General features: G+C 46.5%; 2 protein-coding genes across 2 annotated transcripts in view; one reads left to right on the plus strand and one right to left on the minus strand.

Annotated features, from left to right (window-relative positions):
* LOC142313105 (uncharacterized) overlaps positions 1 to 13,325 on the plus strand; it is a 327,654-nt gene that overhangs the window by 80,485 nt on the left and 233,844 nt on the right. The window lies entirely within an intron of this gene.
* The window catches only part of LOC142310593 (uncharacterized), a 91,647-nt gene that overhangs the window by 23,681 nt on the left and 54,641 nt on the right, over positions 1 to 13,325 (minus strand). Inside the window, exons 2-4 of the mRNA XM_075348111.1 lie at positions 2,429 to 2,552; positions 2,248 to 2,345; positions 1,960 to 2,050 (exon numbers count right to left, since the gene is read on the minus strand). Coding sequence (XP_075204226.1) covers positions 1,960 to 2,050; positions 2,248 to 2,345; positions 2,429 to 2,552 — 313 coding nt within the window. The remainder of the gene's footprint in view (positions 1 to 1,959; positions 2,051 to 2,247; positions 2,346 to 2,428; positions 2,553 to 13,325) is intronic.

Consider the following 13,325-nt stretch of genomic DNA (forward strand, 5'->3'; position numbering starts at 1 on the left):
GCATAATTACTGTAGGGGCAAATAAGGGGACATTATTACTGGTGAAATATAAGTTAATTTTGAGGATACTGTCTCCAATGGGGGAACAAGAGTCTGACGTGGTGTAGAAATTGGGGAAATTGTGATAAATGTGCTCTGGGAGTGATCGGCTATAGGTGACTTATTTTCTGCAGAGTCGCGTCATGGCAGGAAGAAGTGATGGAGGTCAGCGCCGGATAGAGGGGAAAAGCGAAGATGAATAAAATCAGCTAGAGACGTCACTGGTAAGTCAGTGTATTACATGAACACACACACACTATACTGTACACTGTATACAGAGCTCCTGTGTATAATGTCACTGGTGATCACTGTATTACCTATACACTATATACAGAGCTCCTGTGTATAATGGCACTGATGATAATATTAGTGTTATTATCATCGTAGTTTTTATTCATGACCATTATTGTAGTATTATATGTCGTTGTGTGGTAGTAATATGTTGTCTGGTCATGTTGTACTGATATTTGTCTTGTGTGTGGTATTATTTGGTCATTATGTGGTGTGGTAATAGTGTCACGGTATTTCTCCCTTGTATGTGGTTGTATTCGGTCACTTTGTGGTCTAATCATGGTGTGGTGGTATTTCTCCCTTGTATGTGGCTGTATTTGGTCACTGTTTCGTGGTAATATGTAGTCTAATCACGGTGTGGTGGTATTTCTCCCTTGTATGTGGCTGTATTTGGTCACTGTTTGGTGGTAATATGTGGTCTGGTCACGGTGTGGTGGTATTTCTCCCTTGTATGTGGCTGTATTTGGTCACTGGTGGTAATATGTTGTCTAGCCACAGCGTGGTGGTATTTCTCCCTTGTATGTGGCTGTATTTGGTCACTGTTTGGTGTTAATATGTGGTCTGGTCACGGTGTGACGGTATTTCTCCCTTGTATGTGATATTATTGGTCATGGTATAGTGGATTGTGCTGTGTATGGAGGTCACTTTTTCTCTCTATAAGGGGGAAATTATTTCCAGTAGAAATTAAATACTTCAACATTTAACCCCTTCCTGTCCTGTGACTATTACACTGCAGTAAATATGCACTTACAGAGATTCTCCAGTGAAAACAAGTAATCACCTTTACTAAGGCCACGTGCACACACTATTCAGTGAGATTTGAACCTCCGTATTTGAAGCCAAAACAAAGAGCGAGAAAATCAGAGGAAAAGTAGACTAGAAACACGGGCACAACTTCTGTATTTATCACCCACTCCTGAATTTAGCTACAAATACTGATGTAAGATACTGACCAAATACTGAACGTGGCCTAAGGATAAGTGATAACTTTTTCATCAGTGGGGTCCGATTGCTGGGACCTGCACCGATCGTGCAACTTTTATCCCCCATTACACTGGAGCTCGTGTCCGACTCAACCACTGACCCATTCATTCCTCAGTGGTTGTGAGCACTGTGCTTGTTTTTATCTGGCTGCTCCACAGAGGATGAATGGAGCTGCGGTCACACACCCCATCTGCTGCTGCAAAAAGTTTCTCAATCTTCTGATCAGTGCGGTTTCCACTGGTCTGGGTTCCACCGATCAATAAGTTATCACCAACCGAACCTGTGGATCGGTGATAACTTGTTTTCACCAAAGACCCCATTACTGCAAACTACTGTAATTGTACATTCCAGTTATGGTGCACAATATAGATGTGCAGGAACCGCCTGTGTATACAGTCAAAGCAACACAAAAATGGGGTGTTTATATTTAGCTGTAGGCAGGGCCCCTGGAGTCAATTCCCCTGGTGGGCCCCAGACACCCCAGTTCGACCCTGATGGGGACAGTTTTGGGTGGAGGAGCATGTGGTGGTCTAGCAGCAGAATGGTGACCATTTGATATGGCCGAACTACAACCCTGATAAAGCAGCCACAGCCGGTGACTGAGAAGAATCTGTGACTTCTCTGCATTTAGTGGTCACTACTCACCTGAGTGGTTATCTGTAGGATTCTCCTCTTTACTCCGCTCATCACCCCTCACATATGTCTCTGTAGTATTAATATGGGGCAGATCTTCCCCCTGAAACAAATATTGTAAAAGTCACAGACAGATGGAGAAGTCCCATCTATGATCAGCTCTAATCCTGCCATCTCCACTGCTCTCATTACACAAGTATAACACATATAATACTGGAGGATAAAACAAGACTAAGCACAAGACCTTCACAGCCGTCTACACATCATAGGGAGATTTCATGGCTCCTTCTCTCCATCTACCTGATGATCCTGAGGAACATCGGGGTCTTCTTGTTTACAGTCCTGTTGGAGAAGAGGATGGGGACATCTCTCTGGAGTTGTCCTCTTACTGGATAGAACTGGAGGAGACACATACAGGGACTGAATTCATTCCTTACATACAGATAATTATAGGCCGTGTGTATTTAGTCCTGTCTATTACCTGGTGATGTGAGGGGCTGGGGAACCTCCATCATGACGTCCTTGTACAGATTTTTGTGTCCTTCTAAATACTCCCACTCCTCCATGGAGAAATAGACGGTGACGTCCTGACACCTTATAGGAACCTGACACATACAATGATACCGTCACCCCCGATCCCTTCATAGCGTTACTGTATAATGTCCCAGCATTCCCAGCAGTGTCACCTCTCCAGTCAGCAGCTCAATCATCTTGTAGGTGAGTTCTAGGATCTTCTGGTCATTGATGTCCTCATGTATCGGGGGGTGAGGTGGAGGCCCCGTGATTGGGCTCAGGGGTCTTCCCCATCCCTCAGACACAGGGGCCTGACAGCACTCACTAGAGGTCTTCTTCACTACTGTGTAATCCTGGTTATGGAGAGACACAGTAATAAATCTCACTCCAGACATTTCCAGAGTCCTCACCTCTCCAGTTCTGTCCATTTGTTATTCCCATAGATAAGAATGATGTAATGTGACGTCATCAGGATCTCTCACCTCTCCAGTAAGCCGGAAGAGGATCTCTAGGGTGAGGTGTAATATCCTCTCCGCCATCTTGTCCCTGTCCATATCCATCTTTCACGGGGCAATCAGGAGAATTCTCTTCTATAGAAGATCTTCACTGAGAGGATCCGATATTGTAGGGACCTGAATGGGGAGAAGAGGACGATGTAACATCATAGAGAATCCGCTGTAATAATACAATTACTGGAGATAATAAGGGGAAACATATGAGGAGACAGAACGTGTAGACGTTCGCTCTTGTCTCGTATGGACTGGAACATAAATTGAATTGCTGACTAAGGCTATGTTCACACACTGCGTTTTTGACCTGCGTTTTTGCTGCAGAAATTTCTTGAGAAATTCTTGTAACCATTCTGCAGACATTCTGTCGCGGGCGGAAGAGGGGACGCCGCGCCCTCCCACTGCTCGGGTCCGGCTGCCGCGGCTGCTGCGGCCTGCTGCTGCTCGGTGGCTCGAGCGATGGGCCGGATCCCGGGGACTCGAGCGGCGCTCCTCGCCCGTGAGTGAAAGGGGATTGGTTTTTGGGATTGTTTATTGTCCGTGACGCCACCCACGGTTGTGGTGATTGCGTGGACACCACCGCTGCTCTGTATGGGGATCCCGGGAGCGGTGACAGGGAGCAGCTAAGTTGTTGGTTCTCCCCTCCGTGGGTAGGGGGTAGTTGTCCCGGGGCCCAGTGATGAGGTGGGGGATGAAGGATGGCGGGGCCGGTGCAGGGTTTGGCGGGGTGCAGGGACGCGGGGGCAGCGCTGTGCCTCACGGCACTGTGGTACTCACTCAGCCTGAGACAGGGACACAGTTCTCGGTAAAACACACGGCTGGAAAGACGGTACCCACGGACGGATGCTGTTGCCTTTCCCCAGTAGCTGACGGTGACGGTCCCTTTTCCTGCACCTAAGATGATGTTGGTAGCGATGGGTTCCCACCGGTTACCCACTCCTCGGCTTCAATCTGGGCCGAAGGAGCCCCTCTCTTTGCCCGCAGGCGCTGGCCCTGAGAAACTGGTGCCTTGGCGGTGGCGGTGTCTCTCTACAACGGTTGGACTGTTGCCTTCAATCGGGACTTGGTTGTTGGGAGACCCAGAGGTCCCCTTCACTGACGGATTTGGCAAATTCACGGCGAGTCCTAGCCTTGCCGGGATCCGAAAGGCCCCTGCCAATGGTGCTGGCTTCTCTTCGTATACCGCTCCGGTACCGCCGGGCCACCACCCGTCCGCGGTCCTTTCGGCGACCTACGAGCAGCCTCTCCTGCAGACGGTCACCGCCGTCTGCTGACCTTGCTGTTCTCAGTCCGGGGCACACACCCGGACCAACTTCAGGCTTTCAACTGTCACCTTTTCTGTCACTACTCTCACTGTCCTCCTTCTCCTTCCTCTCACTCTGAACTCTCCACTTAATCTGCCTGGTTTTCCCCGCCTCCAGGGCTGTGAACTCCTCGGTGGGCGGAGCCAACCGCCTGGCCCACCCCCTGGTGTGGACATCAGCCCCCGGAGGAAGGCAACAAGGATTTTTGGGTAGCTTTGGTGTACCTATCCGGGGTGTAGGGTGTGGTGGTGTCATGACCTGTGACCCCTGGCTTGCCCAGGGCGTCACAATTCCCCAGCAAAACCTATGGGGAAAAAAATTAGCTGTGCACACACTGCGTTTTTTTCTTAAGAAAATTCTTTCAGTAGATTTTCTTAAGAAAAAGAATGAGCATGTCACTTCTTTTCTGCAGCTAACTGCGTTATTTCACTCCATTGACTGTAATGTAATCATGAAATAGCGCAGGAATAACGCAGGTAGCAAGTGATGTGCGTTATTCCTGTTATTTCGCGTTTTCAGGATATAGTGTACTTCCCTGCGTTTTGCAGGGAAGTGATGTCACTAGGACAGGAAGAGGAAGAAGAGAAAAAAAAAAGCGTGTGCTCCGCTGTATGTTTACCTTCCAGCCGGGTAAACACACAGCGGCGGCCCGGTATTCTCAGGCTGGGGAGAGCGAGGGACAGGGTTAATGCCCTCTCCCCCTCCCGCAGCCGAGAATATCAGCCGCAGCTGCCCCGGGACTGTCGCATCCTATGCAACAGTCCCGGAGTGTCCCCAGCTCTTCCAGACGCCGTGATGCGGTGGCCATCCAGGTAATAAGGAGTTAACGGCAGCCAATAGCTGCTGCTAAGTCAAAGATTAGTGATGGCAGCGTCTATGACACGCCGTCACTAATCTGAAAGTGAAAGTAAAGAAACACTCACACCGAAAAATCCTTTATTTTGAATAAAAGACAAAAAGCCCCTCTTTCTCCAGTGTATTAACCCCTCCCAAACACAGCTCCAACGTAATCCACAGTGATGTCCCGTGACGCTTCCAGCCCTGCTCCAGCTGCGTGTGACAGCTCTCCACGCAGCCTCGGTCAGGGGGCGAGTGCTGAATGTGGCTCCTGAGCGAGGCTGCGGGTAACTACAGGACATTTCTCACAGCCGGTGATGTGAACACACTACCGGCCGCAAGAACTGCAGTGTGTGTGGGGGGGAAACATCATAAATAAAGCTGGAATATCTATCCCTCTATTATCTATCTATCTATCTATACCCCTAAATATCTATCTATTATCTAGCTATATATTATCTATTATCTATCATCTATCTATCTATACCCCTAAATATCTATTATCTATATCTATCTATCCTTCTATTATCTATTATCTATCTTTCTATATTATCTATCTATCTATCTATCTATCTATACCCCTAAATATCTATTATCTATCTATTATCTAGCTATCTATTATCTATTATCTATCTATTCCCCTAAATATCTATTATCTATCTATATCCCTCTATTATCTATATCTATCTATCCCTCTATTATCTAACTATCTATCTATTCCCCTAAATATCTATTATCTATCTATTATCTATCCCTCTATCTATATATCTATATATCTATCTATCTGAGTCGACCATCAGGGTTTTCAATAGGGGGGTACTCTGGCGCCGGGACTACTGATACTTTACTCTCGATTGGGTTATCACAGGTGGTCGGTCCCGGCTTCGTGCCCTGGGCGCTCACTCTGCGGCTGTGGAATGGGGTTCAGGGATGATTTTGGGGATATACGTGATGCCACCTGTGGTGTCTGGTAAGCGGGATATACCAGCGTTGCCCGTGGCCGACCTCTGAGGCGATAGTGACGGCAGCTTTAGATCTCTCAGCTCCCCACAGGTGGAGCTATTCTACCTCAGGGCGGCGGGTCGCTGACCAGGAGGGAAGCGACTGAGCGGTGATGGCTGCCTTCTTCTCTGAAGGGTCCTGTAGAACGACGGAGAGATGACACACGGAGTCCACATCAGCTTAAACAAGTCCTTTTTACTAACATCTGGTTTGTTTTGCACAGTACACAGCAGAACAGTTCGGTTACCAGAAGGCCAATGGTCACAGGTTTCGGAGGAGATTTGATGACAGAGTCTCTCTCTGAGGTAACCTTTCTTTGTTTCTTTCTCGGTCTCTGCTCTGAGGGCTCTGTGACTCCCTCTTTAACCCACTCGTTCGTCTCGTCACTGGTTTTCCCAGGGGTCTGATGCTGCACGATTTCTTTATCTATCCCGCAACAGCGTCGTGAACTCGGCTTGGGGTTAGTAGTCAGACTCTTGATGGGTACCGGGCCTCCTCTTATTTAGGATCCCAGGTTAACGGTCAATGGTTTTGGGGATAAACCTGACAAACCTCCTCGGTCCCGTTATACCGGTGTCGACCTGAACTCTTCAGCCGGCTCTCGCCAGACCTAAAGCGTCCCCTTTCCATCTGGGTTACCCCTTTTCCAGTGTCTTTCTTTTCTTTTGGGGTACCCTCGCTCAGGACGTCGGGCCTATGTTATTTCTAGCCCTTCTTTCAGTCATAAATTTACTCTCATCTCTTCTTGTCACTCCCTACTGACTGACTCTTAACTCCCTGTCACCCAGTCGTCCTGGCAACCAAGTCGTGTCTCATGCTCAGCTAGGCTCCACCCCCCTATGGACCTACTATATAAACAGTCCCAGGAATATGAAGGTAGGGGCTGCTGAGTCAATGTTACTTAATCTAATATAAGACTCTGCATTTCCTCTCTCTTTCACCTGTGACCAAAGAGCACTGCACCTTGATGTTAAGGTGCTGTATTCCCCTGTAGCGCCTAACCACAGGGGCGCTACATATCCCTCCATCTATCATATATTTATCTCTGTATTATCTATTTTTTTATTTTTTTTCATTTTCAATGTGCTTCATTGCTGTAAAAGGCATTAAAAAACACAGGGACCAACATGAAAAAAAACGCACCAAAAACGCACCGAAAACGCATCAAAAACACACAAAAACACACCAAAACGCACCTGCGTTATTGGTGCGTTTTTTAACGTAATCCTTCACTCAAGAAATTTCTTATGAAATTTCTTAAGAAAAATCATTTTTCTAGTGTGAACATAACCTAATACGTCTCCTTCGCTCCCAATCACTGGTTATTTCAGTCAATGCTTAAGCCACTGATTGACTGCAGAGATCACGTTTGTTATCAGTGACTAAACTGACAGGAAATGCAGAGACTGGCGGGGACCCAAGCAGCGGGGGCACAGGAGTAATGGGGGATCGTTATGTGTTACTATTGTTAGTATTTTACAGTAGTCAGTTCTTTCTATCTACTAATAAATCCTATATATTTAGGCCACACACAACAAGCAGTTTCCTCCTCGGAGTCGGCAGCTGAATACGTTCCTCATAGACTCATCTTCCATATCACTAATTCTCCTCTCATTTACCGACACTGGAATCGGCATCAGCAAAACTGCAGGAGAAATTCATTACACGTGAGAGGAGAAATAACGACTCCATGATGAGGACGACATCTTCATCCTCTACTGCGTCTCTATAAAGATATCTGGCCGGAGTCCGTCACTGACTCCATCACCACCACTAAATGGAGAGGAAAATGTCTACATGGACGGGGTTTAGCATTTGGCATTGGTTTTCTCTTTTGTACTTGATATGCTTTTTTTTTTTTTTGGAGGGGGGAGCATTTACCCCTTAGGCTTCTGTATATTATATAAAAAAGGCCAGAAAATTAAGCAGGTTTCCATTGCCCCCTTATCCCATCATTTCTTGATTGTGGGGGCTGCTTTGTTGCTATGGTAGTTAGAGGCCCAATAATGTTTTTTGGGTCTGCAATGTACAAAGTCTATTAATTTCTGCCAGAGGCTGCGTCCTATAAGCTCTTAGGCCCCAAACACATCAGACTAAAGTCAGCGGCAGCTGCTGATTGTGGAGGGGGTTGGTCTCTGTATAATTATATATATATATATATATATATATATATATATATATATATATATATATATAGTGGAACCTTGGATTAAGAGTAACTTGGTTTGAGAGCGTTTTGCAAGACAAGCAAAGCTTTTTAAAAAATTGTAACTGGGTTTAAGAGCAATGCTTTGCAATAAGAGCAAATATTCACTGTGCACACTACCGGTTCTGTCCTTTCATCATGCCCGAACCCGCTCTGGTATGCTCTGTGTAAACCTAATGGAGGTAATTTTCTGTCCATATGTACTGTATACAGTATACCATTGTACAGTATACTATATAGCATGTCTATCAATTTGCATTTTTGGATACAGTGCTATACTTTCTTTCTGCTAACCAGTACAGCACTTTGCTTTTATTGTAATCTGCCTGTGCTGTACTTCTACCCCACATGTGGCTTAGTTCTGCCCTTATTTTGAGGAGAATAGATTTGAGGGGTGTTGTTTTCTGTATTGTACTAGAATAAAGGTTGTCATATTTATACATATTTTTTTCTCTCTATAGTGCACCTCCCGCATACCAACAATTCTATTGTAAGCGAACATGTAGTTTCATTTGTTTTATATGATTTTTTACTGTACAGTATTTTGTATTAGTGCACTAATGATTTTCTATGAATACAGTAAATTATCTTGTATTACTGAAATGTTTGTATAAATACAGTAAATATTTTTGGGTTGTGGAACAAATTGTCTGCGTTTCAATTATTTCCTCTGGGAAAATTCGCTTTGATATAAGAGTAACTTGGTTTAAGAGCTCACTCCCGGAACCAATTATGCTCGTAATCCAAGGTTCCACTGTATATATATATATATATATATATATGGAGCCTCCCGACAGATGATGTCAGGGCAGAGAAGGATCCGGCATGCTCAGGGGTGGGCTTCAGCTGGTTCTGTCTGGTTCGGGCGAACCGGTTGTTAAAATAGCAGCCGGTTCCCTGAACCGGCAAGAAACAGCTCTGGTGATCCGCTTCCCTGTATTCACTTGTGTTAGTGTCTTTAAGACACTAACACAAGTGAATCCCCGTACCTCTGCACTGCACTTCCAGGTACAGTGGAGCCTGTCTGCTCCCTGACCCGACGCGCTGACGCTACAGAGGTCACGGCAAAAAACAGGAGAACAAGGAGTTTTTTGTGTGCTAAACAGTATCTTTTTATTTTTGTAAAAGTATTTTTTTTTTTAAAGATTTTTTAGAAGATTAATTTATAAACAAACAAAAGACAACAGATGATGGCGGACACATCTGAAAAACATGAAGGATAAAATAGGTAGAGGGGGACACAAAACATATAGTACAGAACTGCAATGAGGAAAAAAAAATGGCCATGTGCCAAGAGGTTGAGGTTTCCACACAAAGCAGCTGCTGTCGCCTACACATCAAATGCACACATCAACAAAGTGCTATGTGCCAACAGAGAAAGATTGCAGTGTACCCATAAAATATGTCAGAGAATAGCAGCACTAAAAATAAAGTGCTAAGTGCAAAAGAGGGGTAACAAAGGGAAGCTGAAAAAGTTGTATCAATAACAGTAGATTTTAAGATCATGCAGTTAACAACAGCTTCCCTAGACAAAGTGCTAAAGTGCAACCATAGCAGCATTGGTGATGGAAGTACACTGACGATGTGTAGGTCACATACCATTAGGGGGTCAGAGCAGTTCAGATCTTGTGAAGGTGTCCCTAGGAAAGCAAAATACCCCCCACACCCACCGACGTACGTTTCACCTAGGGGAGAAAAATATCCCCATACACGGCTTCTTCGGGGAGGGAGAGTGTGAGGAGGTAGCTCCTCCTCCTGCCGTCTGTCAGCGTCAGTGTGCAGAGAGCCGCGGAGAGCAGAAGACAGAGAGGAGGCCGTCTGTGCTTGGAGCAGGTAAGCGCTCATAGAGCCGTAACTACAGGGAGCAGGGAGAGGAGCCGCATAAGATGGCAGCTATATGGGGAAAGGGGCCGCATAAGATGGCAATTATATGGGGAGAGGAGCTGCATAAAATGGCAGCTACATGGGGAGAGGAGATGCATAAGATGGCAGCTATATGGGGAGAGGGGCTGCATAAGATGGCAGCTATATGGGGAAAGGGGCCACATAAGATGGCAGCTACATGGGGAAAGGGGCCGCATAAGATGCCAGCTATATGGGGAGAGGAGGTCGCAAAAGAAGGCAGCTGTATGGGGAGAGGAGGCCTCATAAGATGGCAGCTATATGGGGAGAGGAGGCCGCATAAAGATGGGAGCTATATAAGGAGAGGAGGCCGCATAAAGATGGCAGCTATATAGGGAGAGGAGGCCGCATAAAGATGGGAGCTATATAGGGAGAAGAGGCCGCATAAAGATGGCAGCGATATGGAGAGAGGAGGTCACATAAAGATGGGAGCTATATGGGGAGAGGAGGCCACATAAGATGGCAGCTATATAGGGAGAGAAGCCGCAAAAGATGGGAGCTATATGGGGAGAGGAGAGGGGCCGCAAAAGATGGCAGCTATATGGGGAGGGGCCGCAAAAGATGGCAGCTATATGGGGAGAGGAGGCCACATAAAGATGGCAGCTACAGTATATGGGGAGAGGAGGTCGCAAAAGATGGCAGCTGTATGGGGAGAGGAGGCCGCATAAGATAGCAGCTATATGGGGAGAGGAGGCCGCATAAAGATGGGAGCTATATAGGGAGAGGAAGCCGCATAAAGATGGCAGCTATATGGGAAGAGGAGGCCACATAAAGATGGGAGCTATATGGGGAGAGGAGGCTGCATAAGATGGCAGCTATATGGGGAGAGGAGGCCACAAAAGATGGAAGCTATATGGGGAGAGGGGCCGCAAAAGATTGCAGCTATATGGGGAGGGAGAGGGGCCGCAAAAGATGGCAGCTATATGGGGAGAGAAGGCCGCATAAAGATGGGAGCTATATAGGGAGAGGAGGCCGCATAAAGATGGGAGCTATATAGGGAGAGGAGGCCACATAAAGATGGGAGCTATATGGGGAGAGGAAGCCGCATAGATGGGAACAAGATGGGGCGAAGAGGCTGAATAGATGGGAACTAGATAAGGAGATGAGGCCGCATAGATGGGAGCTATATGGGGAGAGGAGGCCACATAGATGGGAACTATATGGGGAGAGGAGGTCACGTAAAGATGGGAGCTATATGGGGAGAGGAGGCCACATAGATGGGAACTAGATGGGGAGAGGAGGCCACATAGATGGGAACTAGATGGGGAGAGGAGGCCGCATAGATGGGAGCTATATGGGGAGGGGAGGCCACATAGATGGGAACTAGATGGGGAGAGGAGGCCACATAGATGGGTACTAGATGGGGAGAGGAGGCCGCATAGATGGGAGCTATATGGGGAGAGGAGGCCACATAGATGGGAACTATATGGGGAGAGGAGGCAACATAGATGGGAACTAGATGGGGAGCGGAGGCCACATACAGTGCTGTCCAAAAGTATTGGCACCCCTACAATTCTGTTAGGTAATACTCAGTTTCTTCTTGAAAATGATTGCAATCACAAATACTTTGGTATTATTAACTTCATTTATTTTGCTTGCAATGAAAAAACAAAAGAGAATGAAACAAAAATCAAATCATAGATCATTTCACACAAATCTCCAAAAATGGGCCAGACAAAGTATTGGCACCCTTAGCCTAATACTTGGTTGCACAACCTTTAGCCAAAATAACTGCGAACAACCTCTTCTGGTAACCATCAATGAGTTTCTTACAATGCTCTGCTGGAATTTTAGACCATTCTTCTTTGGCAAACTGCTCCAGGTCCCTGAGATTTGAAGGGGGCCTTCTCCAAACTGCCATTTTGAGATCTCTCCACAGGTGTTCTATGGGATTCAGGTCTGGATTCATTGCTGGCCACTTTAGTAGTCTCCAGTGCTTTCTCTCAAACCATTTTCTAGTGCTTTTTGAAGTGTGTTTTGGGTCATTGTCTTGCTGGAAGACTCATGACCTCTGAGGGAGATCCAGCTTTCTCACACTGGGCCCTACATTATGCTGCAAAATTTGTTTGTAGTCTTCAGACTTCATAATGCCATGCACACGGTCAAGCAGTCTAGTGCCAGAGGCAGCAAAACAACCCCAAAACATCAGGGAACCTCCACCATGTTTGACTGTTGGGACCGTGTTTTTTTCTTTGAATGCCTTCTTTTTTTTCCCTGTAAACTCTATGTTGATGGCTTTTCCCAAAAAGCTCTACTTTTGTCCCATCTGACCAGAGAACATTCTTCCAAAACGTTTTAGGCTTTCTCAGGTGAGATTTGGCAAACTCCAGCCTGGCTTTTTTATGTCTCGGGGTAAGAAGTGGGGTCTTCCTGGGTATCTTAGGCCGGTTTCACACATCCGGCTTTTTGCCGTTTTGCCGGATGCGGCGCTCTCCCGTACAGTTAATACAGTACAATGACAGCGCAACAAGCGCCGGTCACATGCTGTCATGTGACCGGCGCATGTGACCCGGAAGTTACAGCGCTGTCATTGTACTGTATTAACTGTACGGGAGAGCGCCGCATCCGGCAAAAAGCCGGATGTGTGAAACCGGCCTTACCATACAGTCCCTTTTCATTGAAACGCCAACGGATAGTACGGGTTGACACTGTTGTACCCTCGGACTGCAGGGCAGCTTGAACTTGTTTGGATGTTAGTCGAGGTTCTTTATCCACCATCCGCACAATCTTGTGTTGAAATCTCTCGTCAATTTTTCTTTTCCTTCCACATCTAGGGAGGTTAGCCACAGTGCCATGGGCTTTAAACTTCTTGATGACATTGCGCACCGTAGACACAGGAATTTTCGTCTTTGGAGATGGACTTGTAGCCTTGAGATTGCTCATGCTTCCTCACAATTTGGAGTCTCAAGTCCTCAGACAGTTCTTTGGTCTTCTTTCTTTTCTCCATGCTCAATGTGGTACACACAAGGACACAGGACAGAGGTTGAGTCAACTTTAGGCTAGTTTCACACTTGCGCTATTTTAACAGAATCGGGTTCCGTCAATAATGTAGTACAGTTCATTTATTTACAGTGGAAGCGCAACACCATGTGGACACAAGCGGGT

This window comes from Anomaloglossus baeobatrachus, chromosome 5 (assembly GCF_048569485.1).
Source record: "Anomaloglossus baeobatrachus isolate aAnoBae1 chromosome 5, aAnoBae1.hap1, whole genome shotgun sequence".
NCBI lineage: Eukaryota > Metazoa > Chordata > Amphibia > Anura > Aromobatidae > Anomaloglossus > Anomaloglossus baeobatrachus.